This window comes from Sabethes cyaneus, chromosome 1 (genome assembly GCF_943734655.1).
Source record: "Sabethes cyaneus chromosome 1, idSabCyanKW18_F2, whole genome shotgun sequence".
NCBI classification, from domain to species: domain Eukaryota; kingdom Metazoa; phylum Arthropoda; class Insecta; order Diptera; family Culicidae; genus Sabethes; species Sabethes cyaneus.
This window is the reverse complement of record NC_071353.1, coordinates 39,204,031-39,228,564: the sequence shown is the minus strand read 5'-3', so window position 1 is coordinate 39,228,564 and position 24,534 is coordinate 39,204,031. Positions and strand designations below refer to the sequence as shown.

The 24,534-nt window shown below is 39.3% G+C and overlaps 1 protein-coding gene across 2 annotated transcripts in view; it reads left to right on the top strand.

Moving 5' to 3' along the window:
• The window catches only part of LOC128732928 (tyrosine-protein kinase Fer), an 86,877-nt gene that overhangs the window by 8,630 nt on the left and 53,713 nt on the right, over positions 1-24,534 (top strand). For both annotated transcript variants that reach the window (XM_053826394.1, XM_053826395.1), the window contains exons 2-3: positions 142-1,180; positions 7,719-7,909. In XM_053826394.1, coding sequence (XP_053682369.1) covers positions 985-1,180; positions 7,719-7,909 — 387 coding nt within the window. In that variant the 5' untranslated portion in view covers positions 142-984. The remainder of the gene's footprint in view (positions 1-141; positions 1,181-7,718; positions 7,910-24,534) is intronic.

The following is a 24,534-nucleotide window of genomic DNA, read 5'->3' as shown; positions in this document are numbered from 1 at the left end:
TTCACCATTAGAGATCATCACTCAGACTCAGCACGCAGCACACAAACCCATCCATATAGCAATAAAGCGACTGCGTCTACAGTTCAGCGAAATCTTAAAACTTTATGCTAATTGTGATGACTTTTTTTTCCTTTTCCACAGATTTATTAACACCGTGTCTGCCGCCGTCGTCAACAGCAACAGCAATAACCAGAACGGTACATCTGTTCGTTGGACATTAGCACTTGAAAGTCGAAGAAAAAAATTGAGATCCAGTGTGTCCCAGTGTGGCCAGTGGGGGTTTGCGATAGCAACTTAATCCCCTTCCCGTGCAACAAGAAAAAAAACTGCGTCGAGCCACCGAGCAAAGAGTAGACAGCCCCATCGGCAAAGAGGAAGTGTGGTATAAAAAGTGCAATTTGTCGTTTGATCGATGTGACAGGAATAAGCGATGACCAAAAACGGCACGTCTCGCGATTGCTGGCTGCACTATTGAAAGAAGAAAAAATTGTGAGCAAAAAAAATGACACAAAACGCCGTTTTACAGTGAAGTGTCCCCAGCGGGAACAAAGCGGAATACCACACAGCAACGGTTCGCTTTCACTACTCCAGCCGATGCCGCTTCACAGTTTGCGTGTGCCTTTTGTGACATCAGGTTCAGTTTAGATGATAATCATAACCAGTTTTTAATTGTTATCGAAGAAAAACAGTGATTTGGTGAGAAAGAGTCAAGAGCGGAAGCACTCCGAAAAACGAGGAATTCACTCACTCCGATAGTCCGATGCGTAGCGTTGTGCCAAGGTGTGTCAATTAGTGACATAACATCTTTATAATCGAAAAAAGGCCAAAGAGAAGCAAGAAATAATTTCAATTCGCAAATTTCGATTCATGAAGGTGACGTGCAAAGTGAATGAGTGTCAATAGGAAGTTAACAAGTGTAAAATGTACAGTGCCGTGCGAATGTAAGTGACTACGGGGGGGCTTAGTGTAACTAGGGCAGCTGAAATGGGTTTCTCATCGGCTCTTCAAGGCAGAGCGGCGCACGAAGCGCTGCTAAATCGGCAAGAAGCGGAGCTGAAGCTGTTGGAAACAATGAAGCGCTGCATGATTCAGAAGAGCAAATGCGACAAGGAGTACGCGGCTTCGCTGGCCGCTTTGACTCAGCAGGGTCTCAAAATTGACCGCAGCGACGATCTACAAGGTAAGGTTTTTGTTTTAACTATAAAGTAAGGATAGCTGCTTCCAGTTTGAATGGCTTGATACCACACTTTGGGTTAACGGGCGGCATGCTGTTAAAATCTTGGGTTAATGATTGCATGATAGTGACCTAGATCTAGTTTGAAGAGCTTTGATACGGTAATAGTTTTTCCGCGAAATTTCTTTAAGATAAGGTTGATTGTTTACTAAACTACAAAAAGTCATTCATGTTTCCTGATTTTATAGGTTGGAATTGTCGGAACATTCCGAATTATCACGACTAGCCTTTCCGATGCACTCAAACTAGTTGAAATAGTAATCTACAAGTTCACTTTTACTGGAACTAAATATCAGACTTCTTTTGACCAATACGTATTTTTGCTTGATCGATCTGTGAACACAAATTTCTTGGGTTTTGTCGTAATCTAATAATCACGGACTTAATATTCTGCGGTAGGCATTTTACAACACGGCCCAGCCTGTAAATTTGCTAAATAGCTCAGCTCATTTGGTCTGTAGCTTGACTGCTGCTACACTTCTCATTTACTAACCTCTCGAGCGTTCCTCAAGGTAGCAACTTGGAACCTGTACTGCTCGTATTAGTTTTAAGCGATATTCATTGACTACTTGGAGATGCATGCTTACGACTTGAAATTATATTCGATGGTCCGCTCTCTTTTTGGTTATCGTCGACTTCAAGTGCTCTTGAATGTGTTTGTTGGTTTGAGTAAGAGAAACTGCAAAATGCGTAATTTTTGAATAGGTAGGATGATTCATTAATAGAATTTCAAAAATCATAATGGATTATATTAATGAATTTCTCCAAAGATGCCAGCCTTAAAAAATTACACACATTCTACGCAATAGCTATTGATCGTGTTTTTGCGATTCGGCACCACTGTGCATGGTAATCTCGACAGCTTAGTATTGTTCCCCGAACTGCACGTGATTTTGATATTCTCACTAGTTTGAAGTCACTGTATTGTTCTTTGGTATGCCCACTAATGCAATACGCTTGTTAAATTTGGTGTTCTTACTAGTCGGTGTGCAATTTTCTTTCTAGAGATTTTGTATCTTCAGGAACTTTGCTCGAGGAATTTCATATCTTCAGAAGATTTTTTCTATAGAAAAAAAATAGTTGTCAAGTGTTAGAATAAAAAGACCCGGATTTAATAGATCCATCTTTACAATATCTAAAAAATCGTGAAATAGTGATACACTTTTTGGAATCAAAAAGTCAGAGCAAAGCACCGCATTTTTAAGATCCAAGATTACCTGCTTCTTACTATAAATTGTCTTTTAGTAGAAAATATTACTCTATATCGTAAGAATAAAAAGTTAAATTTTTATAACGAGTCAGCGAGGACCATCCTAGTGCTCAAGTTCAACTATACCAGATGATAGAATCTATTTTCCTAGAAAAATCTGAAGACATCAAATCTCGATAGCCAACGGTTGTCGAGATATTGGTTTATGTCTCAAATCTACGCGTTTTCGCGTTTTCACAGTGCCTTGGCAGTGTAAGTCTACTGGCGTGTCCTGATCGGTGCCCGATCCGTACTTTGTCTGTCGTCAAAAATCTATTCGCAAATCTATTCAGTTCGTCTTTTATGTTTGCATAACTGGTTTTAATTGTCATAATTTTAATTATCTTATAGATAAATCGTCTTGCTCAAACCTTTGTGGGGGTATGTGACGGGACCATCATCATCATCATCATCATCAAGTAGTGAATTTTTTATAAACTGAATTCCGTACAGTGCGGTATGGTGAAAACAATCTTCTTAATTATTTGGTTTTCATTAAGTAGTAGTAAGGGAAAGCCACCATCATTTCAAGGACTTGCCAATGTATGTAGGTAGAATTACAGTAGATCCAAATTTGATTATCAAATGAATTTCACACTAATGCTGTTACAGAAGGACCAAAAGGGATTGGGCGGACTCACAAGCAGAGGCACTTGTGCGCATTCCGAGGCTATAAGAGTCGCCTTCCAGCATTAGGATCCTTCCATGTAATAATCAATTTCGCTGTGATCCACGTGATGATTTGTTTGTTTTGAGTTGAGAAGTGCCATATTTGCTTCAGAATTTAAGGATTCAGGTTGGCAATCCACTCCATCATCCAGCCTTCCACATTTATGATATCAATAATAATACTATTAATAATATGATATTTAGAAGAAATGTGGTATATATGGGTATATAATGAAGTGTGGTATATAATAGAACAATCTCACCAGCAGTCCTTCGTATGAAATAGAATAGCGTCCTTTGAAGTTCCATAAGTGCTTCTAATACTTAATTTAATTTTTTCATTCTGGTATCCATGTGCAGTATTAAAACTCGATTTGGCCAAAGTTTTTACTATATAGCAAGAGATGCTTTATAACCTAAAACGAAAAAAAATAATTAAAATAACTAAATTAGGTTTACCTATTAGCAAAACCGTGTGGCTCAGCCGTCTGCCCAAAACCCCGGTTTTGATATGAGGCAGCCGGGAACCACCCAGCATCGCACCTCCTAGCTTGGCTACTCAAAAGAGCATTACCAGGTATGGCCACGAGTTGGCGCTAGGTAGGGGCTTGGGTTGGCTATCTTCTTAATTGGTTGGTTTTCATTAAGTGTAGTAATGTTAAATTAAAGGGTATCCACGGTAAAATTGCAACACATAAAATTAATTCGCAAAATTCGAGCTTTTAACCAAATACCATCATATTTTCATGGTACAGTAGGGTTTCAAATTTAACAACAAATGGGTGTCGCCTATGTTACTAAAATCGAGACCCTTTTTACCTTTGTTATACTATATAACAAAGGTTTAGGAATTGGTCGAAAAACACGAAATTGATCCGAGGCCGGAGGGCCGAGTCACATATACCAATCGATAGGGTTCACGTACACGTACAAACTGAGCAATGTCTGTGTGTGTGTGTGTGTGTGTGTGTGTGTGTGTGTGTGTGTGTGTGTGTGTGTGTGTGTGTGTGTGTGTGTGTGTGTGTGTGTGTGTGTGTGTGTGTGTGTGTGTGTGTGTGTGTGTGTGTGTGTGTGTGTATGTGTGTGTATGTGTGTGTATGTGTGTGTATGTGTGTGTATGTGTGTGTATGTGTGTGTGTATGTGTGTGTGTGTGTATGTATGTATGTGTGTACCACAATAGTTCAAAATAATGGACGCAGTGGTGAGAGTACCCAACAGAAGAAGATGTATGTGTGTGTATGTGTGTGTGTGACACTTGGATTTTTTATCGCCTATTTCTCGGAGATGGCTGAACCGATTCGTTCGGTTTTACTTTTGTGTGAAAGGTATTATTGCCTAGTATATCAGTATTGAATTGTTTCATGATCCGACTTTTCGTTTAAAAGTTATAAGCAAAAATGTGAAAATTACGCGACACGATTTTCTCCGAAACAACACAATCGATTTTAACGTTCTTAGTACCAAATGAAAGTTGTTGCTATTGCTAAACTTTTTACCAAGTTTTATTAAAAACAAACAATCAGTTTAAAAGTTAGCCTTAAAAACCTGTTTTGACAAGGTTCAAATAAACGCCTGTTTCTCAGAGATGGCCAAACCGATTTATGCGCTGTTATTTTCATTTGAAAGATGATGAAAATAACAAAAACATATGCAAAATTACTGGAAAGGTAGTAAAATGTTGCTTGCTGCAGAACTATAATAAATTTAAATAGATTTTCCATGATACTTTTAAAACTAAATATTTTTAGTGAAATGGTACGGGATACTATGGTTTACGTCAAAATATGTAGTGGCAACATAGGAAAACTTAGTCTTAATAAGTGCTGCGGGACACAGGATGGGATAGCAAAATACAACCTAAAGTTCGTATATATTTACACCGCACGAAGTCTAAATTAAATAGCATTAAATTGCCCTGTTATCGAAGCTCTTCAAATGATAAGTTGACTACACTGCTATTTTTTACTAATAATTATTTGTACAATACAAAGACCTCTACTAAGAAAATCAAAAGTTGTGGATTTTCTATTTTTTCAGCAGCAGTGAACTAAAATATTTGGATACTATAACAAAGGTTTATTAACCTCTGGAAGACTGGTTTATTAAGGTTTATTAACTGGAAGACATTCACATTTGCAAAATCGTGCAACTTCGAAAAACGTTGTTAACCGCGACAATTTTTCTTTAATATTTAATCGATTTTTGAAACAAATCGTCCAAATCGTCATAATATCACTTGGATGTTCATAACAGAATACTTGTACAAGCAATTTGTTATGCGTTTATGGGCAATATACGGCTGAGCAAATGCTCCAAAGAAGATTTAGTATATCACGTTTCATTGCAAACCATAATGCAAAATATACTATTGTGATTATCTACTATTTACTGCGAAACAAACATATCAGCTAAACACAAAAAACGCACGCTGTTTCGGTTCAACACTGATTCAGCGTGCTTTAACTATTTCGATCGTTGATGATTGGTTGCGAATCCCTGCCCGGTCGACACTCGTTCAACGCAAACAGTTTATCAACATTTCGATTTCCTTGTCCGTTGTCCGTTGTTTTGGCAGTCTGCACCTGTCATTCAACAGTATCTCGCGTTTTGCTGACGGCAGGGGGCTCACTTCATTTACGTAATAGGTATATCTAACCGAAACCGGTCCCGAAAGCGAGGGTCACCAACCCACTCTTTCGGTGTACAAATTAATGCGCAAGGAATGGAAACATGCGGAATTATCTGTAGCTACTGGCATGTTATAATGGGAGGATAGCCCGCTGAAAGTCTGACAAGCCTGAACCCGTTATGGCGGACAACAAAGATTCGTGAGTTTTTGTGTTCGTATGAAAAACTGTGTGAATAAAAACTATGTGACAGTTTTGAAAATAAGTATTATTTTTATATATTTTAATGGTAGCAAAAATTCTCAAATTCTCAATTTGCTTTTAAGAACACAAATAAGTTTTTCTTTAATTTTAACTGTGTCAATTTTCATACGCTTATGATAAAAACTCACTACACGACACTAGGTCAAGCGGGAGACACATCAACCAATAATATGGTGTCCGTCATTCGAAAAAGTAGGTGACTTATTCATTGTTTATGATCTTGAAGTTTTGAAATTGTAATCTATCTATTCTGACAGCTAGTCCCCACATATATAAATACTAATTTCGTCCTTCGTGAACGATTAATCATCGCAGATACGCGAGATTTTATGTACCACAGATACACTTTCAAAATAGGATATTTTTATATCCCTTAGTCAATACAGAATTGAGGCAGTGTAAATATATTGACATGTTTGATATTAGACTAATCTCAAGTTTTTAGTCTTGACTCTTGACCTTGAAATGCAGTCATACATGTATATTAATATTTTTTTTTTTGAAACGCTGGTTCTACAATTGATGAAGGGACGGTAGGGGAAAGAAATGAAAATTTTTGGTGAAGGAGGGGAAGAGCGGAAAGGAAGGGGGGGTATTGGTAGCTACGCTTGACAAGTAGTCATTTTGACTCCTACCTTTTGTCCAATGCTGGAAGGTGCATGAGTCGAACCAAGCTATAATCTGATATTATAACCGGATTCGAACCCACAACACCCGCCAGGGCATGTGGTTCGCTGGTACTTGTACCTTTGCACCATAGAGGCGCTAGACAAAAGGAGACTGCAAAATCCACTTATCAAGAAAGCGACGCGTTTGGTTGGGTTATCGACACATATTGTGCCGCTTCCTACATCAATTGCAGATTACCACCGAGCGAGAAGTTTTAGTCGTCGTCCTGAAAGTAAAAACTAGTTAGATTAACTAGTTCAAAGGTACAAGTACCAGCGAACCACATGCAATGGCGGGTGTTGTGGGTTCGAATTCGGTTATAATCTCAGATTATAGCTTGGTTCGGCTCATGCACCTTCCAGCATTGGACAAAAGGTAGGAGTCAAAATGACTACTTGTCAAGCGTAGCTACCAATACCTCCCCCCTTCCTTTCCGCTCTTCCCCTCCTTCACCAAAAATTTTCATTTCTTTCCCCTACCGTCATTTCATCAATCGTACAACCATCGTTTCAAAAAAAAAGTTTGATATTGGAAACTAAAGAGAAGAGAATGACAATTTGACAAAAAGTACAGTGTAGATTCTCGTGAATATTTGACAGACTTCAAATTCATCGAATAACATTTTCCATTTACTGCAGATAAGGCAGGATCGTATAGGGTACGGGAGGGTATTTTCAGCCTACTTCTAAATTCAGTTTATTTTCCTTTTCTTTCGTTAATTAAATACTTTGCCGTTATACAACTTTAATATGTTATTACTATTTTCTCAAGAATGTAAAAAATATGCTGTTTTTTGTTAAAAGAACATCTAAACCACCTATTCTTCCGCTAGAACTAGGCCTAGGCTGAAGAAATAGAAAGATCAATCGCTTAATAGACTGAAAATTTTAATTAAATAATATCGATACGTGAAACAAATCCAGTAATGGAGACGTTACTTATTAAAAAGGACTTAAATGTGAAATACTTCTAAGAAATTGGTTTTGTTGTACTTCTCGTCAACAGGCAGCCACGTAACCCGTGCCTGGCGGTCCTATCTAGAGGAGGTGGAGCACACAGCTAAACAAATCAAGACAAACGCCGAACAGCTAGAAGCCGTTTGTCTCGACAAATTGGCTCACCTGTATCAGGACAAACGTCGAGTGCGGAAACAGTACCAAGAGGAGCACACCAAGATTGCAACGAAATTCAGCCATGTAAGTACTAATATTCATGAGAATACATACATACATACATACATTGCGCACCTTGCTGATAAGATTGTGAAAAATGACGTACAAAAATGGTAGCTACCTACTAGCTATCGAATGACTAAGTCGCGAAAGTAAATAAGCAAGCTCGTAAAAAAATTATCCGCAAAAGGTGTCGACAATCATCGAAAACGTTCTTCTTTTCAAGCCCTAGCTTATCTTTCGCTTCTTTCCTCACCTTCTCAAATACAATATCTAAATTTACATTTAATGTAGCATTAAAAAGTGAAAATTAGGGTTCAAATACTCAAAAAATTATTTATTTTGTTTATGCTTTTGTGCCAAAAAGCTTTTCTGGGTATTATTAGTATGAAATAGCGAATTATGAAGGCACACTCTTGTAGGTAATCTAGTGATCTGTAACCCGAACTGGTAAAACTTTTTTAATTGCCTAAAACGCACGCAACAGAACTTTTTCAACAAAGCAGCTGTTAAAATTTTTGCGTGACCTTTCCAACTAGTCCAAGGCAAAACAGTTGTGATTCGAGATGAAACTTTCATTCAGAAGTTTTCTCTACCATCACCGCAACACCGCGTAACATGAGTCAGTAAGACTTTCATATTGAAAAAAAACCTTGCAGTCTCTCTACCAGCAGTAGAATGTTGGCTGCCTGTCAACACGGATGCTCCGTGCTGCATTTTCCTTACCGTAGTAGTACAGTCGGTGGATACACATGCACGTACCTACCGATGTTTATGACTGCTCCCTCTATATTTTACATTGGTCTCTTTCTCCGCCTGACCATGCACGGGAAGCTACGGTCTATGAAAAACGGTGTCCAACATGCGCTTTATTGCCACTGCTGTTTTTGTTGTTGCTTGTATTATGTGTTTGTTGTCATCCATCCGGCAATAGTAGGCCGCATGTGGAACCGAGTACAAGCTCGACATTTACCGTTAAAAACATCCACTCTACCAGTTTGGCCCAGCTATTCACAAATACACCTAACGCTATACAAAGTCTGGTACGCAAAGTTAGGGTACGATACCCTATTTTTGTCAGACTAAACATTTAGCTCGGCGCGACTGCTCCAATAAATTACATTAAATGTAATTTTACCGTTTTTGGTCAAATTTTGACAATGGTCAATATTCGTCACCTCAGAGAATTACATGTCCCTGTATTTTCTCCGAATCGAATTTATCCAAGCTCTCCGCAAACACTCACAGAAGGGCCGGTTTCATGTTGTAATCAATTGTCATGACGGCGGTTCGCGTTCCGCGAGTACAAGTTTACCTCTGTATTGTCTGTATTGCTTAGCGAAAATGTAGCGAGAGGAAAAGTAAATTTTAAACTGTGTACGAGACTGGTCTTGGAAGTTAACAAAATTGCTGTCAACGAACGCGTGGTGCCGTGATCGTGTGATGTGCGCCACACGGTGGGTGTACGACGGCCAATTAATGGGTATGAAATTGTATAAGTACACCATGCTAGTAAACGTTTATTAATTCTTTCTTGGTATTTGGTAATATATATCAAGGTGTTTAGGAATAAAAATTAAATTGTCTTTGGTGGAGTGTCACTTCATCATATAGGGTCCGGCAGTATATGTGTAACCTATTCAAAAGGCCATAAATTCGGTAAATTCGGGAAATGACATAATTTATTTCAAAGTACAAAATGTGTGAAAATAATCAAAACTTCAAAATAATTCACATTGTCTTGATACGATCAACTTTAGGCTTGACAATGCACTGAAGGGTATAGTGACCTGCACGCTTGCGACGCTTTCACCATCTTTGACTTCCACGCGCAAATTATTAGCGTCACGAGGCATTGTTAGCTAGAATTTTGCGTTTGAAAATGGCCTAGTGAGGCGAAGTGCGAATCAAATGACTAAGCAATTGAAAATATCCGATCACAGCATCCGATGCATATTGAAAAATGAGCCCAAGGCCAAACCTTACAATCCCCAAAGGTGTTTGTTCGCACACCGAAGCAGTAACAAGGTAGACTTGAGTTGTGTTTTCTGACGAGTTCCCAGTAGAGGAATACGTCGATTCCTCTACTGGAAACTCGTCGATAGGGTTTATCTAGTCAAACGTTCATACGAGCGTTTGAGCCACCAGGAGTTTTAAATGAGCCTGACGTCAAAGTAAATGCAAGTTGCTATTGCTAGTTATCGGGAAAGTAACTAATACACCCGCCTCGAAACGCTGAAGAAAAACATTGCCCGTGAGTGGGCCAAAATACCGACAACTCACATTCGGGCAGCTTGTCATTCGTTTTTTGGCCGTTTCAAAGCAAGCCATAATCGAAGCAAAAGGTATCATATCGAGCCAAAGTGAAATGATGTTGAATTTTCGATTATTTTCACACATTTTGTACTTTGAAACAAATAAAAATCATTTCCTTTTACAACCTTTTGAATAGGTCCACATCGAATGCCGGACCCTGTAACATGAATTTAACGTTTAAGTTGGAATTTTAGGTTTCAATATGTCTAGTAATCTGGTTCGAGCGCCAGAAGAACTGCAAAGACACTCCTTTCCTGCCTGATCTGTATGACTAGATCAGTCTTTGTACCGCCATCGGAAGTTCTTTGGCCACTAAGATATTGAAAGGATTCCACCTGTTCAATTAGCTACTTTGAAGTTGGAGGGATTGGCAGTGTTCACTACCATAGACTTAGTATTTTGTTACCTGAACTGTGAAACCTGCTGCCAGAGAGCTTTTGGAGAGGTAAACTTAGTAGCTTGCCCTGCATATTGATTCGTTACGTTTGGCAAGCAAGACTGCTTCATCGTGTGAGGCTTCTATTGCAATTCACGATTTAGATTTACTGGCAATAGCTCCTACTAACTCATCCTTAACGGCGAGAAACAATTTCGGTGATGATATTTGGCACTACCTCTTACCAGCAGTAACTCTTATAGGGCCGGACAAGACGTCATTGTGCAACATCTTGCACGAGAACGCCTCGATGAAATGGACCACCGCTGGGTTTTCGTGGTTGAGTCGGTCAAACGCTGTTTCAAAGCCAACGAAAACCAGCACAAGAGAGTCCTGGAATTCGTCGATTTTTGCCTCTTTCCGCTCGTCGATCGTCCTCCACGTTTTAGCCGAAATATGTTCCCTCCGCTCGCTACGCACTTGACCGAGATCTCGCGATAAAGGTGTTCTGGATGCCAGTTCACTGCTCTTCGGCAGTTCCACTAGATGACAGCTCTAAGGCTAGATTCAAGTTGTTCGACAAGGGCCCTAAGAACATCCAACGTCCACGTGTCAGCGATAACAAACTAACATTTAGACATGCAAGGGGGATTGATCATCCCTACAATACTTTGGTAAATTGATTGTGGGGTCCGAATGAGCAATTATACCAAATTTTGTTGAAATCGGAGTTGATCAACTATAATTGATGTCCGTATTAGTATTTGTATACAAGCACGTTTTCCCTATTTGTATAAAAGTAAAAAACATAATTTTGTTTTGTCATGTTATTATTTTTTTCATTTTTTATTATATTTTGACCTTACGGGGACCACAGTACGCATCGGCCTTTTTGGTCACTTGCTGTGCTTGGATGTTATTTCGGTGCAAAAGTCGTGAAACGGGTAAATGTGTCATCATGCATTTTCCATCCTAGTGAGTGACAAAACCAGCGGCCTATTGTATAGCTGCAACCCATAGAATTTATTTGAGCATTACAATGAAGTAGGTAGGGAAGGGCGGTAAAGACGGACACTGCGGGAAAGACGGACACTTGTCATGTTTCATAAACAATAATTTTTTGAAGCAAATCAATGATGGGAAATGTTTCTATAGACTCAATTAACACTTTTGAATTAAACTGCCGATTTATAGCAGCGCAGCTGTCAAATTTATAAGAAAAACAAAGAAAAAATGCGTATATACGCCAACCGATGTAATTTTGTGTGTGAAGAAAATAACCGGTAAATCGTTAAAAAACAACATATTCATGCTAAACCGACGACATTGCGTTAGTTTAATCCTTCACTGAATATCCATTGGAAACCTGATGAGTTTTTGAATATTCAGTAAAAAGTTATTGAAGTTTGAAAAAATGGTATCCTAGTCAGGAAAGACGGACACCCAACGTTAGGGAAAGACGGACACACAGATTTTGAACCCATTTTGCCCAACAACGATTTAACATTGCGAATACTTGCATATTATATATGTAAAGGTAACCAGAAGTCATATAACAGTTGGAATAGGCCAAAGTTTCAAAAACGGATAATTCGTCACCAATTAAAAAATATTGCAGGGAACCATTTTATTTTCTCGCTCAAAGGGGGGATCGGGAAGGTGGCTTTTCTAAACCAATTCTTTCCTAAATACATGATGAAATATGTTAATCTTTCTTAATATTGATAATTCGAAGACGCGTGACATCTTTTTGCGAGTGTCCGTCTTTCCCATATCAAGTGTCCGTCTTTCCGTTGTAACTTTTTTAGACAGAGACTTAAAGGTTCAGTTTGTACGAAAATTGCGATCAATACAGTTATATTTGAGTAGATATTGAGTCTTTACCGTAAGGTGTCCGTCTTTACCGCCCTTCCCCTACTGGGTAGCAGGCGAAATTTAAAAACTGTCTTGAACCGGCTAGTCGAAGTGAACTGCTTTGACGACAAAGTTGATTTACTGTACTGAGTCATAGTCAAAAATAGCTATAGGCGACAAAAAATATATTATATTTTGCGAATGAGAACAACAGTCATTTCAATAAGGTGCATTAGGAGTAGATGTAATATTATTGTTTATCGCAAGTAAAATATATCTTTGTGTGTATTTTACGATGTAGTTCAAGTCACAATCAATAATAGTTTACCTGCTATAAAACTATTCAATTAGATCAAACTTGAATCAGGAAACAATAGACTCAAATGAATTAGATTTTAATAAACATTTAAAACTAGTAGAAAAATGTAAAAGATTCTTTCAGCATAGTCAAATAAAATGACATAAAAGTACTGTTTTGTTCTTCGGAAAATAGGAAAATTAAGTTCCGCTGAGTAACATTTTGTTTAAAACTGAACACATGCAAATTGTTTTAGACTAATCTCAAGATTTTAGTCTTGACCTTGGAATGAGGTCATACATATATTTAATATTTTTTGAAACGATGGTTCTACAATTGATGAAGGGACGGTAGGGGAAAGAAATGAAAATTTTTTGGTGAAGGAGGGGGAAGAGCGGAAAAGGAAGGGGGGGGGGTATTGGTAGCTATGCTTGACAAGTAGTCATTTTGACTCCTACCTTTTGTCCAATGCTGGAAGGAAATTGTTTTGTTTATAACCGATGTCACTCAAACTGCTACACTGTCTAATGCACCGATATAAAATGACGGTTCAAAATAGTTCAAATAGTAATGCCACAGTTTCGCGCTAGAGCACTCTATAATTCCGAACCAGAAAATAACCAAAGAAATGACCCAAATCAGTAATTTTTCGTAAGCAAACAAATATACCAGTTAAGAATCGTCCAGTCTAGCATAATAGAGCTATAGACTGCAACTTTTGATGGTGTTTCTTCCGAACTTTTCTAAAAGTTTATATGAAAGCAACATGTGCTTCTTGGAAGGGTGTAGTGGTGTAAAACGAAAGCTGGCGAACAAGAAGCTAGAGGTGAGAGCTTCATTTTGTTCAACATGAAGTTTTCTACAGGAATGGATCTAATACTTCACATGAGGGAGTAAATGTGTTTTTTTTTGTGAAGAACAAACATTGGAAGAACTGAGAAAAATTATATGCAAACTTTGAAAAATTAATGACTGTCCAAGTGGGACTTGAACTCATAACTCTAAAGTCCTACCTGGACAGTCAATTATTTTTCAAAGTTTGCATATATTTTCTCCCAGTTCTTCCTTCATATGAAGTACAAAATAATTTGACCTGTACAGTGGACCCCCGTTCGTTTGAACGATTCCTCATGCAAACTAACGGGGTTACTTTTTAATTTGAACAACTGGTAACCCGAAATATGCTGGAACCTGTGTGAACTGGCCGCCCTGCTCTCTGTTATTGTTTTGGTGATTTGTTTTAGTTGGCACTTGCAAGTGCGAATATTGCATTTTCCGATCGGATTTCTCTCTTAATCGTTAGGAAAACGAAATGTGAAACCGATTAAACACGCTAGGTCAGTACAAACGAATCGTGTTTATGTGCATTGTCTGCATAAACAAATAATGTCATGTTGAGAATGACATTTGAACCATTTTTAATTTGCACGTCGTGCAAACCAACGGAGTTCAAATTAAAAAATATTAAGATTAAAAATGGTCAAACGAACGGGGGTCCACGGTATAAGTCGATATCAAAATGATAAAAGTTGTTATCTCATCTAATTTATGCCAACATTTGTTCCATAAAGACAAACGCAAACCTTTTTCCTGTTGTAGAAAAAGAAAACATATCTTGTTCGTGTGAGATAGTTACGCAAATATTTATTTCTACTCGGTAAATAGAACCGCAAATGTTATCACATATGCGATCCACTATGCAGATGTCGTGAGTTGAACAACTGTCATGTTGAACAGCATGTCAACAACTATCATTCAGCAGTTTCGTTTGCATATCTAATTGGAGTAAAACTGTCACTTACGACAGGTGTTTGATGGGTTCGCTTGATCGATAGCATGTGGTTTCCTTGTGCAATGCAAAGCGGCAGTCGTTTTTGAAGCATGCCTGACAAGCAAAGCATTTCAGGTAAGCACGTCAATATAATCGTAAATTTGTTAGTTATCGTATCAAATTCATTTAATTTGATACAAATATTTTTTTATATAATATTCAATTAGAATGTTCAGTTGGGTCAGTCGACTTGAATATATAATAGTAACCTTTACTAAAATGTTTACTTCCGAAAATATCCCACCTTGATGGACTGCTGCAAATATTTCCGTCGAGTTGTCGACTACTTGAAATAAATCCACAACTATGCAACTGCACCGCGTCTTGCGCAAACAAACATTCTTGAGTAGCACTCTGTAGACATTCAAGTGGCTTTTAATTCGATGAAAGCAACCTAAATTATCTGCTTCATTTCCCCATACACCACATACGGCACTCGTTAAACCTATACAGGTGGCCCCAATTTTCTCCGGTCTGGTACACCATACCGCCATCATACCTTTTCCCCTATTCATGCTTTCCGTCACACAACAAACCACACATGATCTAAAATAGTTAAATGCTCACAAACGAATAACCCTAAACTATCAGTTTGGAAACAATACTCCAGCAGAGCTGGAATACCGTTTTCTGGGTGAAAACGAAATCGGAAACTAATTTTGATGGAATCGGTTCCCAGCAGAACAGGGAGTGCTGGGTTGGAAATGGGTTTTCACTAAAATGAAGTCTGGGTTGCGGTGCAAACAGCTAAGCACGAGTCACTTGAACTCAATACCTATCTCCCAACAACATTCTGGCGAAGGAAAAAAACAAATGAATTTGTCGATTGAACTTAGCATATATAATTGCGCCGTACAGTGCCGTTTCCCGGCACTAGTACTTCAGGTGTTCTGTGGAGAGAAAAATGCAAAAAACAGCCGATATTGAGATGTGAGGGATTGTTGTGGCACTAGTTCTTCAGCCTGTTCGTATTTTGGGCCTACCCACTGTTCTCCGCATCCTAGGGTGAAAATCATCACTAATTCTTGCCAATATCATTCTTTTTCCTTATCTATGACTTACCTTCCATGACTTATGCTGTTACAAGCCGTCGTATCCTCAATTGGGTTTTGTAGCACTTAGCCTCTGTGGGAGCACTCGTCGCCAATTCCCAATTTTCAAGGCATCTTTGACTTTAGTCGAGCCCATCCCTGTTACTAGTGCAAGCCCACCGTGACCTGCGTACTTTCGTGGGATATAAGATTGCAATCTCTTGAAGTAGCACCCGTAACTCGTGATGCATTGTGTCTCGTGAGTTCCAGGCTATAAAGGAACTACCGAAAACCGGTCTAATGACGATTTGGACGTCCCTGATACCCTGTATTGTATTTGGTTTTCGGCGCTGTCTTAGCCCTATCCTCCTAGGCTCCGCTTTCAATATATCGTCTCAGTCTTCAGCATGCCATCTCAAAGTTTCTGGCTTCGAAGCTTAAATGCAAAACCTAAAAGTTGGTCAATCTTGCTGAATATCGATGCCCGGTCCTACAGTGACACCTTTCAGGGCGATGTTAAAAAGCATGCAGATAACCTATTACTTTGTCGCAACCCTCAATTCAAAGGGACTCGAGTGTGCCCCTGAAATATACATGAAACTACGTCTCTATGAAAACTCGGGCTTTCATTAATAGCTAGTCCCATATAACCCTAGCTGTGCTGGCGGCCGACCAAATGAAATTAATAGCCAGCATACTGAGAAAGTATCTTGTAAGCAATATTTATCAGCGATATAGCTAACTTAATGATGATTCTTTTCTACAGTGCTAGTGTTAACACGTAGGGGATGCCCATACCGTCTACAAAAGCTAGGAGCATGTAAGACTTCGTGACGTAAATTTCACATCATCTTGATACGGAGACATGAAGAGTGGAGCAAATCAACCAAATCTATCTGTTGTTAGGAGACCGTGTTCAAGCAAAATCTGCAAAATCTGCAAGCTGTATCGTACACTGCCTTGAAATCTATTAACAAATGGTGCGCGTACAAGTAGAAATTCATCGAAAAGCTGTTGCAAGGTAAACATTTGGTCCGTTATGGTGGGCTAGAATGACATTCGCCAATAAAAGATTCCTGCAACGCCCTCAATATATAAAACAGACTTTGATACTGTTCGGTATTAGGTATTAGGCTTGAATCTCTTTATAGAAGCTTCACGTCTGGAGATATTAGATTTTCCGGTAACTCAAGCATTTTGATATTTCTAGTATGTACCCTCTGGCACGACTCCTGTTATCCCTTACGCACTTGCACTCAGCATTGAATTATTTCTCGCACTGTGGTGCTGATCGTACCGCCTCGGTATGCCTCCACTGTAGAGTACTGAATAGAGAGACTGGCCATGGCAACTCAGTAGCTCGCAAAAACTTGTCATCATTAAACCAGCGACACACGTTTCACGTAATCAGCAAGTATCGTTGGTTTATTGATGTGAGTTTGTGAGTGACATGGCCAGTCTCTTAACTCAGTACTCTACTCCACTGTCGGCTCAGATCCTTGTGCATCGATCCGCACACCAACTTTTTGTGAGTGCCCTGCAGTTACTCCTTCCGCTGGTAATTGCTAATTATTCAACAGTATGTTGCGCGATAGTGTTAATTTGGGCAGCTGAACGCGATTCTTGCATTTCAATGCGGATCCCTCTCTTTGGGAATCCTCCCGAATGTCTCGACATGCGAAGTATGTGCTAGCCATGCCTACGTCTACGGTGAAATGTATGAATCTCACCCTAGTGTTGTTGGTAATAAAGTCTGACTAAAAATAAATCTGGGTGCACCTCGTGCGGCACAGGAACGCCTCTTGTGGTAGGAACCGTAACCATTTGACATAACTTTGTTAACATGTTTATGAAGAACTACGGGAGCAATTTTCGTCAAAATCTTCCACTACGTTGCCGAGCAATACAGAATGAAACCCGAACGACGTGAAAAAATCCACCAGCTGGTGGTCTGGATCGAAGTTGGCTAAAATGTTTAAAATACCAAAGTCAACAGTGTGTAATGTTCTGAAGGGTTATTAGGAGAACCTACATGTGGAAAGGCGACAGAGAACTATCAAGACATAAGAAATCGGTAAGACATGGCATTTCGAAAATCAGCCACCCACTCCGGATCTGATGTTGTTGTGTGCTACCCGTAACATAGAGAGAGAGAGAGAGAGATAGAGATAGAGAGAGAGAGAGAGAGAGAGAGAGAGAGAGAGAGAGAGAGAGAGAGAGAGAGAGAGAGAGAGAGAGAGAGAGAGAGAGAGAGAGAGAGAGAGAGGTGCTAACGGCCTTTCTTCTCAGTTTTCTTCCCCTTCCCCACTCTTCCCCTTGGTTGCTACTCTGTGGTACTATCACCATAAAGAGGGATACGATAAGAGTAGAGCACTGAATTGAGAGACTGGCCATGGCAACTCAGTAGCTCACGATTAACTTACTTAGGGCTTGCCGTCCTAAGACAAAGCCAGTTGAACAAAGTTTCTCCATGTAACTCGGTTGAGGGCTACCGCGCTCCAGTTCCTCGGACACCGAGTACTCTCCGCCAGATCTCGCTACACCTAGTCTAACCATCTTGCTCGCTGCACTCCTGATCGTCTTGTTCCTACCAGATTTGAGGCGAACACCATCTTTGCAGGGTAGTTGTCCGGCATTCTTGCAACATGCCCAGCTTTAGTCACCTTCTGGATACTGGGTTCGCCATAGAGCTGTGCGAGTTCATAATTCATCCTTCGCCTCCATACTCCGTTCTCCTGTATGCCGCCGAAGATCGAAAACTCCGAGCACTCGCAGGTCTTCCTCGAGCATTGTCCATGTTTCATGCCCGTAGAGAACAACCGGTCTAATAAGCGTCTTGTACAGGGCGCACTTTGTACGGGAACTTAGTCTGCTCGACCGCAATTGCTTGCCGCAAGCCCATAGTAAGCACGACTTCCGCTGATAATACGCCTCCGAATCTCACGGCTGGTATCATTGTCAAGGTAGACAAATTCTTCGACTACCTCAAACTCATCGCCGTCGATAAATATACTACTGCCCAAGCGGCGTCGTTCGGCCTCGGTTCCGCTGGCTAGCTCACGAGAACTTGTCATCATTAAACCAGCGACACACGTTTCACGTAATCAGTGAATGTCGTTGGTTTCATGATGCTAGTTATTGAGTAGCATAACCAATCTCTCAATTCAGTACTACGACTTATTTGAATACAGGTGAAAGTCTAGATTATTTGCCAACTATCTAGCCTATGTCACACCACTAGAAATAAGTCACTCTTTTTTTTGTTCCCCTATGAGACCACCTAAGATGGCAACTTGTTATTCGTCTAGGCTCACGCGGAACATTTTTCACGTTACTTGAGAACTTCAATGTTGGACAGACGAGAATCACGTGCTGCGGTGTTCTAATCAAAAATTAAACGGTTTTCATCATCTAGACAACGGTTCATCGTTAATTTAACATTTAGCATTTGTTTAGCGTTTATAAGCAAGGCATTATTTAGCGTTTATTAGCATAGTAACATTAAATAGTTGAACTATAATTGTATTCTATGATCAAATGGATCTTGGGACTAACATGGCATTTCCATTGGGCTGATTTCACTGATTCATCTATTGTTGGTCTAATTTCACGGTCAATAACGTGCGTGAAATTCCAGTCCGTGCTGTAACTATGATAGTAAATAATCCAAACCGTGATAGACAAGGTTAATACAAAAAGTACCACCGAACCAATTTAGAGCAACGCGTAGTTTTCGGAAGCGTACCAACATTAGTAATTGTCTCACTGAAAACCGGGATGTGTGAGTTAAGGCTTAAATAGAATGCTGCGTCAACGCATCCGTCAGCGTCAATTTGACAGTAAACCCATGGGAAAACTGTCAGAATAACGCTGACGGACGCATTGGCGCAGCATTCCAGCATTCTGTTTGTCCCTGTAAGGCGAAGACCCCATAACAAGAAGACTGGCAGTTCTGCCAATATTCGGGAGACACTGATGGTAGCTCGCTCTGCAGGCACCAAGGTGGTCCCTGAATGCATCTGTGTGAGTGAGTGCTAATATTCCAAATAGCTGGCAGGCAGCCATGTTTTCGATGCCAACATGTTTGCGTTAGCGTAAACGAGAAATCATATATTCGCCACTCTTCACACAAGTTAGCTCTTCAGCTGTCAGTGGGGCCCACGACTCCTGAGCCCGCCTGATGTTAGCTCTCGTCAACGCAAAGCAAATGAAATAAAGGTGCCAGTTAGCTGTAATATTCATACCGCCATGCCAACATAGTTGAACAAACACCAATACAGAATTTTGGCGAGCTTACTAACACTCATGCAAAATTTACCACCTTCGTAAATAGAAACGTCGTTGATGCTGATGCATGCCGTTTATATTGACCCCCCGGCACGTCGCCATTTTTCTGTGACTGAAACTGAAACGTCAAAAACACTGGGCGGGAAATCACTTCATAGAAAATCAATGCGACGGCCATTGTTGTCTGGGGTACAATAGTGAGGGGTCCAACTTAATGGGGGTACTGTCAAACTCTGTAGATCAAGATAGCGAAGTCGAGAAGGTGGTTTATATGGAAAAATAACAGAGAGACCAGTCTTGTTAATAATGGGGTCTTCGGTTAAGGTGTGATAGTGTAGAAATCACAAGTTATTTTCACTACAATTTTTGAACTAATCAAACTCCCTTAAACGCTAGGCATGTTCACATACATACTTCTTGTTTACTGTTAGTTATGAAAAAAGGAATTACTCATATTGTGGCAGTTAAACAAAACTATGAACAAAACTTTTTGGCATCGATTTGATATGGTCAGGCCCGTTAATTTGTATACAAAGGTATTACCCACAAACTATCTGATAGTTTGCGTGCGAAAGTATAATTTACAATCCGGTAGCAAATATCGAAATTTCCGGTTACTGAATCGGACGAACTAGGACAGATAACATCATACCACAGACAAACAGACATAACACTCGTTTTCCATTCTTCGTACCGATTAAACCGTCATTTAAAATTTGAGTTTAGTTGGGAATGTTTCCGTTTTGGTCAAAGTGACGCTTTTTGACGAAAGAAGTGGAATTCCCCATAAAAAATACTTGCTTCTTCGATGGATACCCATGTTGCTATTTGATATTTGGGAATGTCGATCATAGATGGTGCTAGTGTTCAGACTAAATGTTAGGTACGATAATTTTTCTTGATTTTTCTTATAAGAGTTAGGTCTGTTTGTCTGTGATCATACTATATGATAATAACTATGTTGGGCACTTTCCCAGTAAAACGATCACTGACAATTGAAATGGTTAAAGCCCTGTCAAATGGCATTATACCAATTCCAATTTATACCATTATTGGCCTGCAGCCTAAAAACATATGATCGTTTTTAATTTAAAACCAATCACCAACACCAGCAATTGACGGCTGTTAACCCATTACCAATATAAATTATATAGGTATATCAATAACAATATCAAAATCATTCGAAGTATTGCCATCTTCAAACTGTTCGCATTTGGTATACTTCTTCCGTAGGCCCGCATAAACAACATCAGTGAATCGGTTACGATGAATATACACGCCTATTGATAGAATTAACCTTTATTGCTTCCATGATTAATGTGATTTTAAATCAGTTTGAAACGCATTGTTCCAACGTAGTGAAAAAGATACGCAAAATCAAAATGAAGCAAAAATCTGACTTTGTAAGACTTTTTTCTATATATTATATCGAATGTAGCGTGTGTATTTAATACTTTACAGGCATAATGATGACTTTTATAATTTAGTCATATTGCTATTTAAACAACAAACTTGCCGTTTAAACAACTGAATCTTTGTTGGATGCTGCGTTTGTTATGTAAACAAGGGCGCCAGTATCTGCCAAATGACGTCACCTTGATTTGGTCTATAGCTGAGTACTCGATCTTGGTCTACACTCTAAAAGATCGACACGTCGCATCCACTTGAAAAATCATGTAAACTTCTATACAGCAACTTACATGAACTTCAGGTACTAGTTAAAGGAAAAGTTGATAACATTTACCGGGATCGCACGTAAACCGTTAGTATGAGTGCAAGTTACCAATAATTCACGTGAACATGTGAATTTACATGAAAAATGTTATGGATGAGTAACAAGCCAGTCTTCGTAGATTTCAAGTCTGACTGGAAGAGTCAATAGGATTATAGCACTAGCTCCGCAATTGTCCTGTACTCTAACAGCTGGTTGCGAAGTCTGTCGAATAAAAAAGGAAGGTCAAGTCAAAACGCACTGTAGCACCATGACTTTACTTTTTTTACGGTTGGGCATGCAATATTCGAAATTGACGTTCTCTGTAGTTAGGGAATGAAATTGAAATGAAAATTCCCGTACGTTGCGAGACAGACGACATCGCCAGTGAAATTATGATTTACATTAACGATTTAACGGGAAACTAGCAGTCATTGACTTTTCGTCGGAAAGCGCAATTTCGGAAGCAGTTTTTGGGTCCAAAAGCGCGATTTTGTTCACAAAAATGTAAATACTGCATTCTTCTTGCCAATCTGAACACAGCGAATATATTTTCATGAACAGAACTTTTGTTTCAAACAAAAAAACTGCTTCTGAAATTGGCAGAATCGATGACGACTAATTTCACCTTAAATCAATGCGGTTTTGTACCGATTTAATACCATCCTAAACTGTTCTCATTTCAATTCGGCGCACCAGCTAAAAACGGTCCTGAAGATAGATTTGTTTCTAACTGAACAGCAACCGCTCGACATATGGTATTTGCTAAATCAAAATGTGCAGATAGCACCTAAAGGAAAATTTTTGCTCGCATGAAAATTTTAAACTTTATTAGCGCCGGAATTAGGTCACACTGACACAGACAGAGACACAGTTTGAGGTGCGTGCAATGAAAACAATATGGGCACGATGTTTTCTCGTGCCACAGACGATGCCGTCTCTGGTGACCCCCAGAATCGGAACAAACACACTCGAACAACTCTCGGTGCAGTGCGTCATGCAGCACAGCACAGCAGCAGGACATAAAATGGTTTAGCAATTGGATGGAAAACGGACGATGGCGGCAGCTCGATATGGAACGAAGATTCATTCGATCAGTTGCGCCAAGCCATTTCACACGCTTTCTAGGTTAATCGATTGTGAACTTTCGAAACTGTCGTAAAAGGCTTCACTACTTAGAGACGTTGAACAATGAAACGATGAGTATAAGAACCAGAGGTCTTGTCTAGTTTACGAGAATTTTTTATCGGTTCTTACTTTAGCACGATACAGCAACAGTAACGAGTTGGTTAAAATTTTCCATATTTTATATTATCTTAGAAATAAAGCAAAAGGTTTTTCCAAATTTGACCTTCTGTTTTTATTCAACAGACTTCGCAATCAGCTGTTAGAGTACAGGACAATTGCGGGACTTGTGCTACGATCCTGTTGCCTCTAACAATTTCTCCCAGCCGCGATTCGAACATACGACAACTAGCTTGTGTGTTAGACCAGCCAGCATAGTAGAGTGCGCCCCAAGGACCAATTTTTGCTTATCAAGCGTTTAACCGGCATGTTTTACTCAGCACATGCTGTATAACTGCTTCTGGAGTAAGTCTAAACACCTCTGTTCAATGTTTGTACAGTTGTTTTTGGAGAAATTAAACAGCACAGTGCTCGGCATTTGCGTGCAAGATGCGCTTGTATAACTGTTGTGTAACATACAGTAACGGTTATTCAGTACGTATAGATATGTTCATTAAACTTCTGCTGATGGCACTGAAGCTACGTTTGTTCCACAGCAGTTCAACTTTTAGACAAGCAGAAAAAAATGTGTAGAAAGTATTTATTTTATCTTGTGGGTTTCGATATTTTCATGTTCATTTTTATATTTGTATTATTGTAATTTAATGAAAAACTTAGTAAGAAATCATTGGCCGACTCAAAATTCATCAAGTTCGCCATTGTACTTTTTTCACTCTCCCGGATTACTTACTTCGTGTCGGTCGGAAGCCATCGACGAATACATCTGAGATAATCTGGCTTGTCTTAGGCACCTAGTTATTAGCCGATGTAGATTTACCAGTAAAGTTTGTCAAGCGTGGAACCAACCTCGGCTAAAATACATTTAGGCGCTGAAGTTTCTTAAATCAAGTTAGGCAGTACAAGACTACTTGGAAACATCTATTCATCACATGTTGAACATTTAATAATCTATTTATACTAAAGTATTGTATTTCGCTTTATCACATCTATTCATTATTGAACAATCGTGCACGAAACAAATTTGGCAGCGGTAATTGACTACGGTTGGAAATTGTTTGTTTAGTGTTGATGCAAGTTAAAAGTTCAAGGGAATGTCGTCGGCATGATGTGAAATAAAGTGGGTCTAATATAAATTTAAAGTATAAAGTGTAAAATATAAAGTGTCATTCAAGTTATTGGTTGCCGTTAACAGAAATTAGCAGTCATTAAGTTTTCGTCGGAGAGCCCAATTTCGGAAGCAGTTTTTGGGCCCAAAAGCAAGGTTCTGTTTATAGAAATATACTCACTGCATTTTTCTTGCCAATCTGAACACAGTGAATATATTTTCATTAACAAAAGTTTTGTTTCAACCAAAAATACTGCTTTTGAATCGCTTTTGAATTTGCAGAATCGATGACCACTAATTTCACCTTAAGCACCATTTATTCCACAGCTGCTCTTACTGATACTGCTGATACGTTGGCACGACAACTATTCGACTCTTATTGCACACATCCTCTTAGCTACGTTTGCGCAACATTCATTACACTCTTATTGCACTTTTTCACCACACTTGCTCTCAGCAATGCTGCTCATACGTTTGCGCATCATTCATTTCACACTTATTCCACACCTGCTCTTAGCTGTGCTGCTTATACGTTTGCACACGTTGATTAGAAGTTAGAAAAAATATTGGATATGACGTTTAAATAACTGGTAAT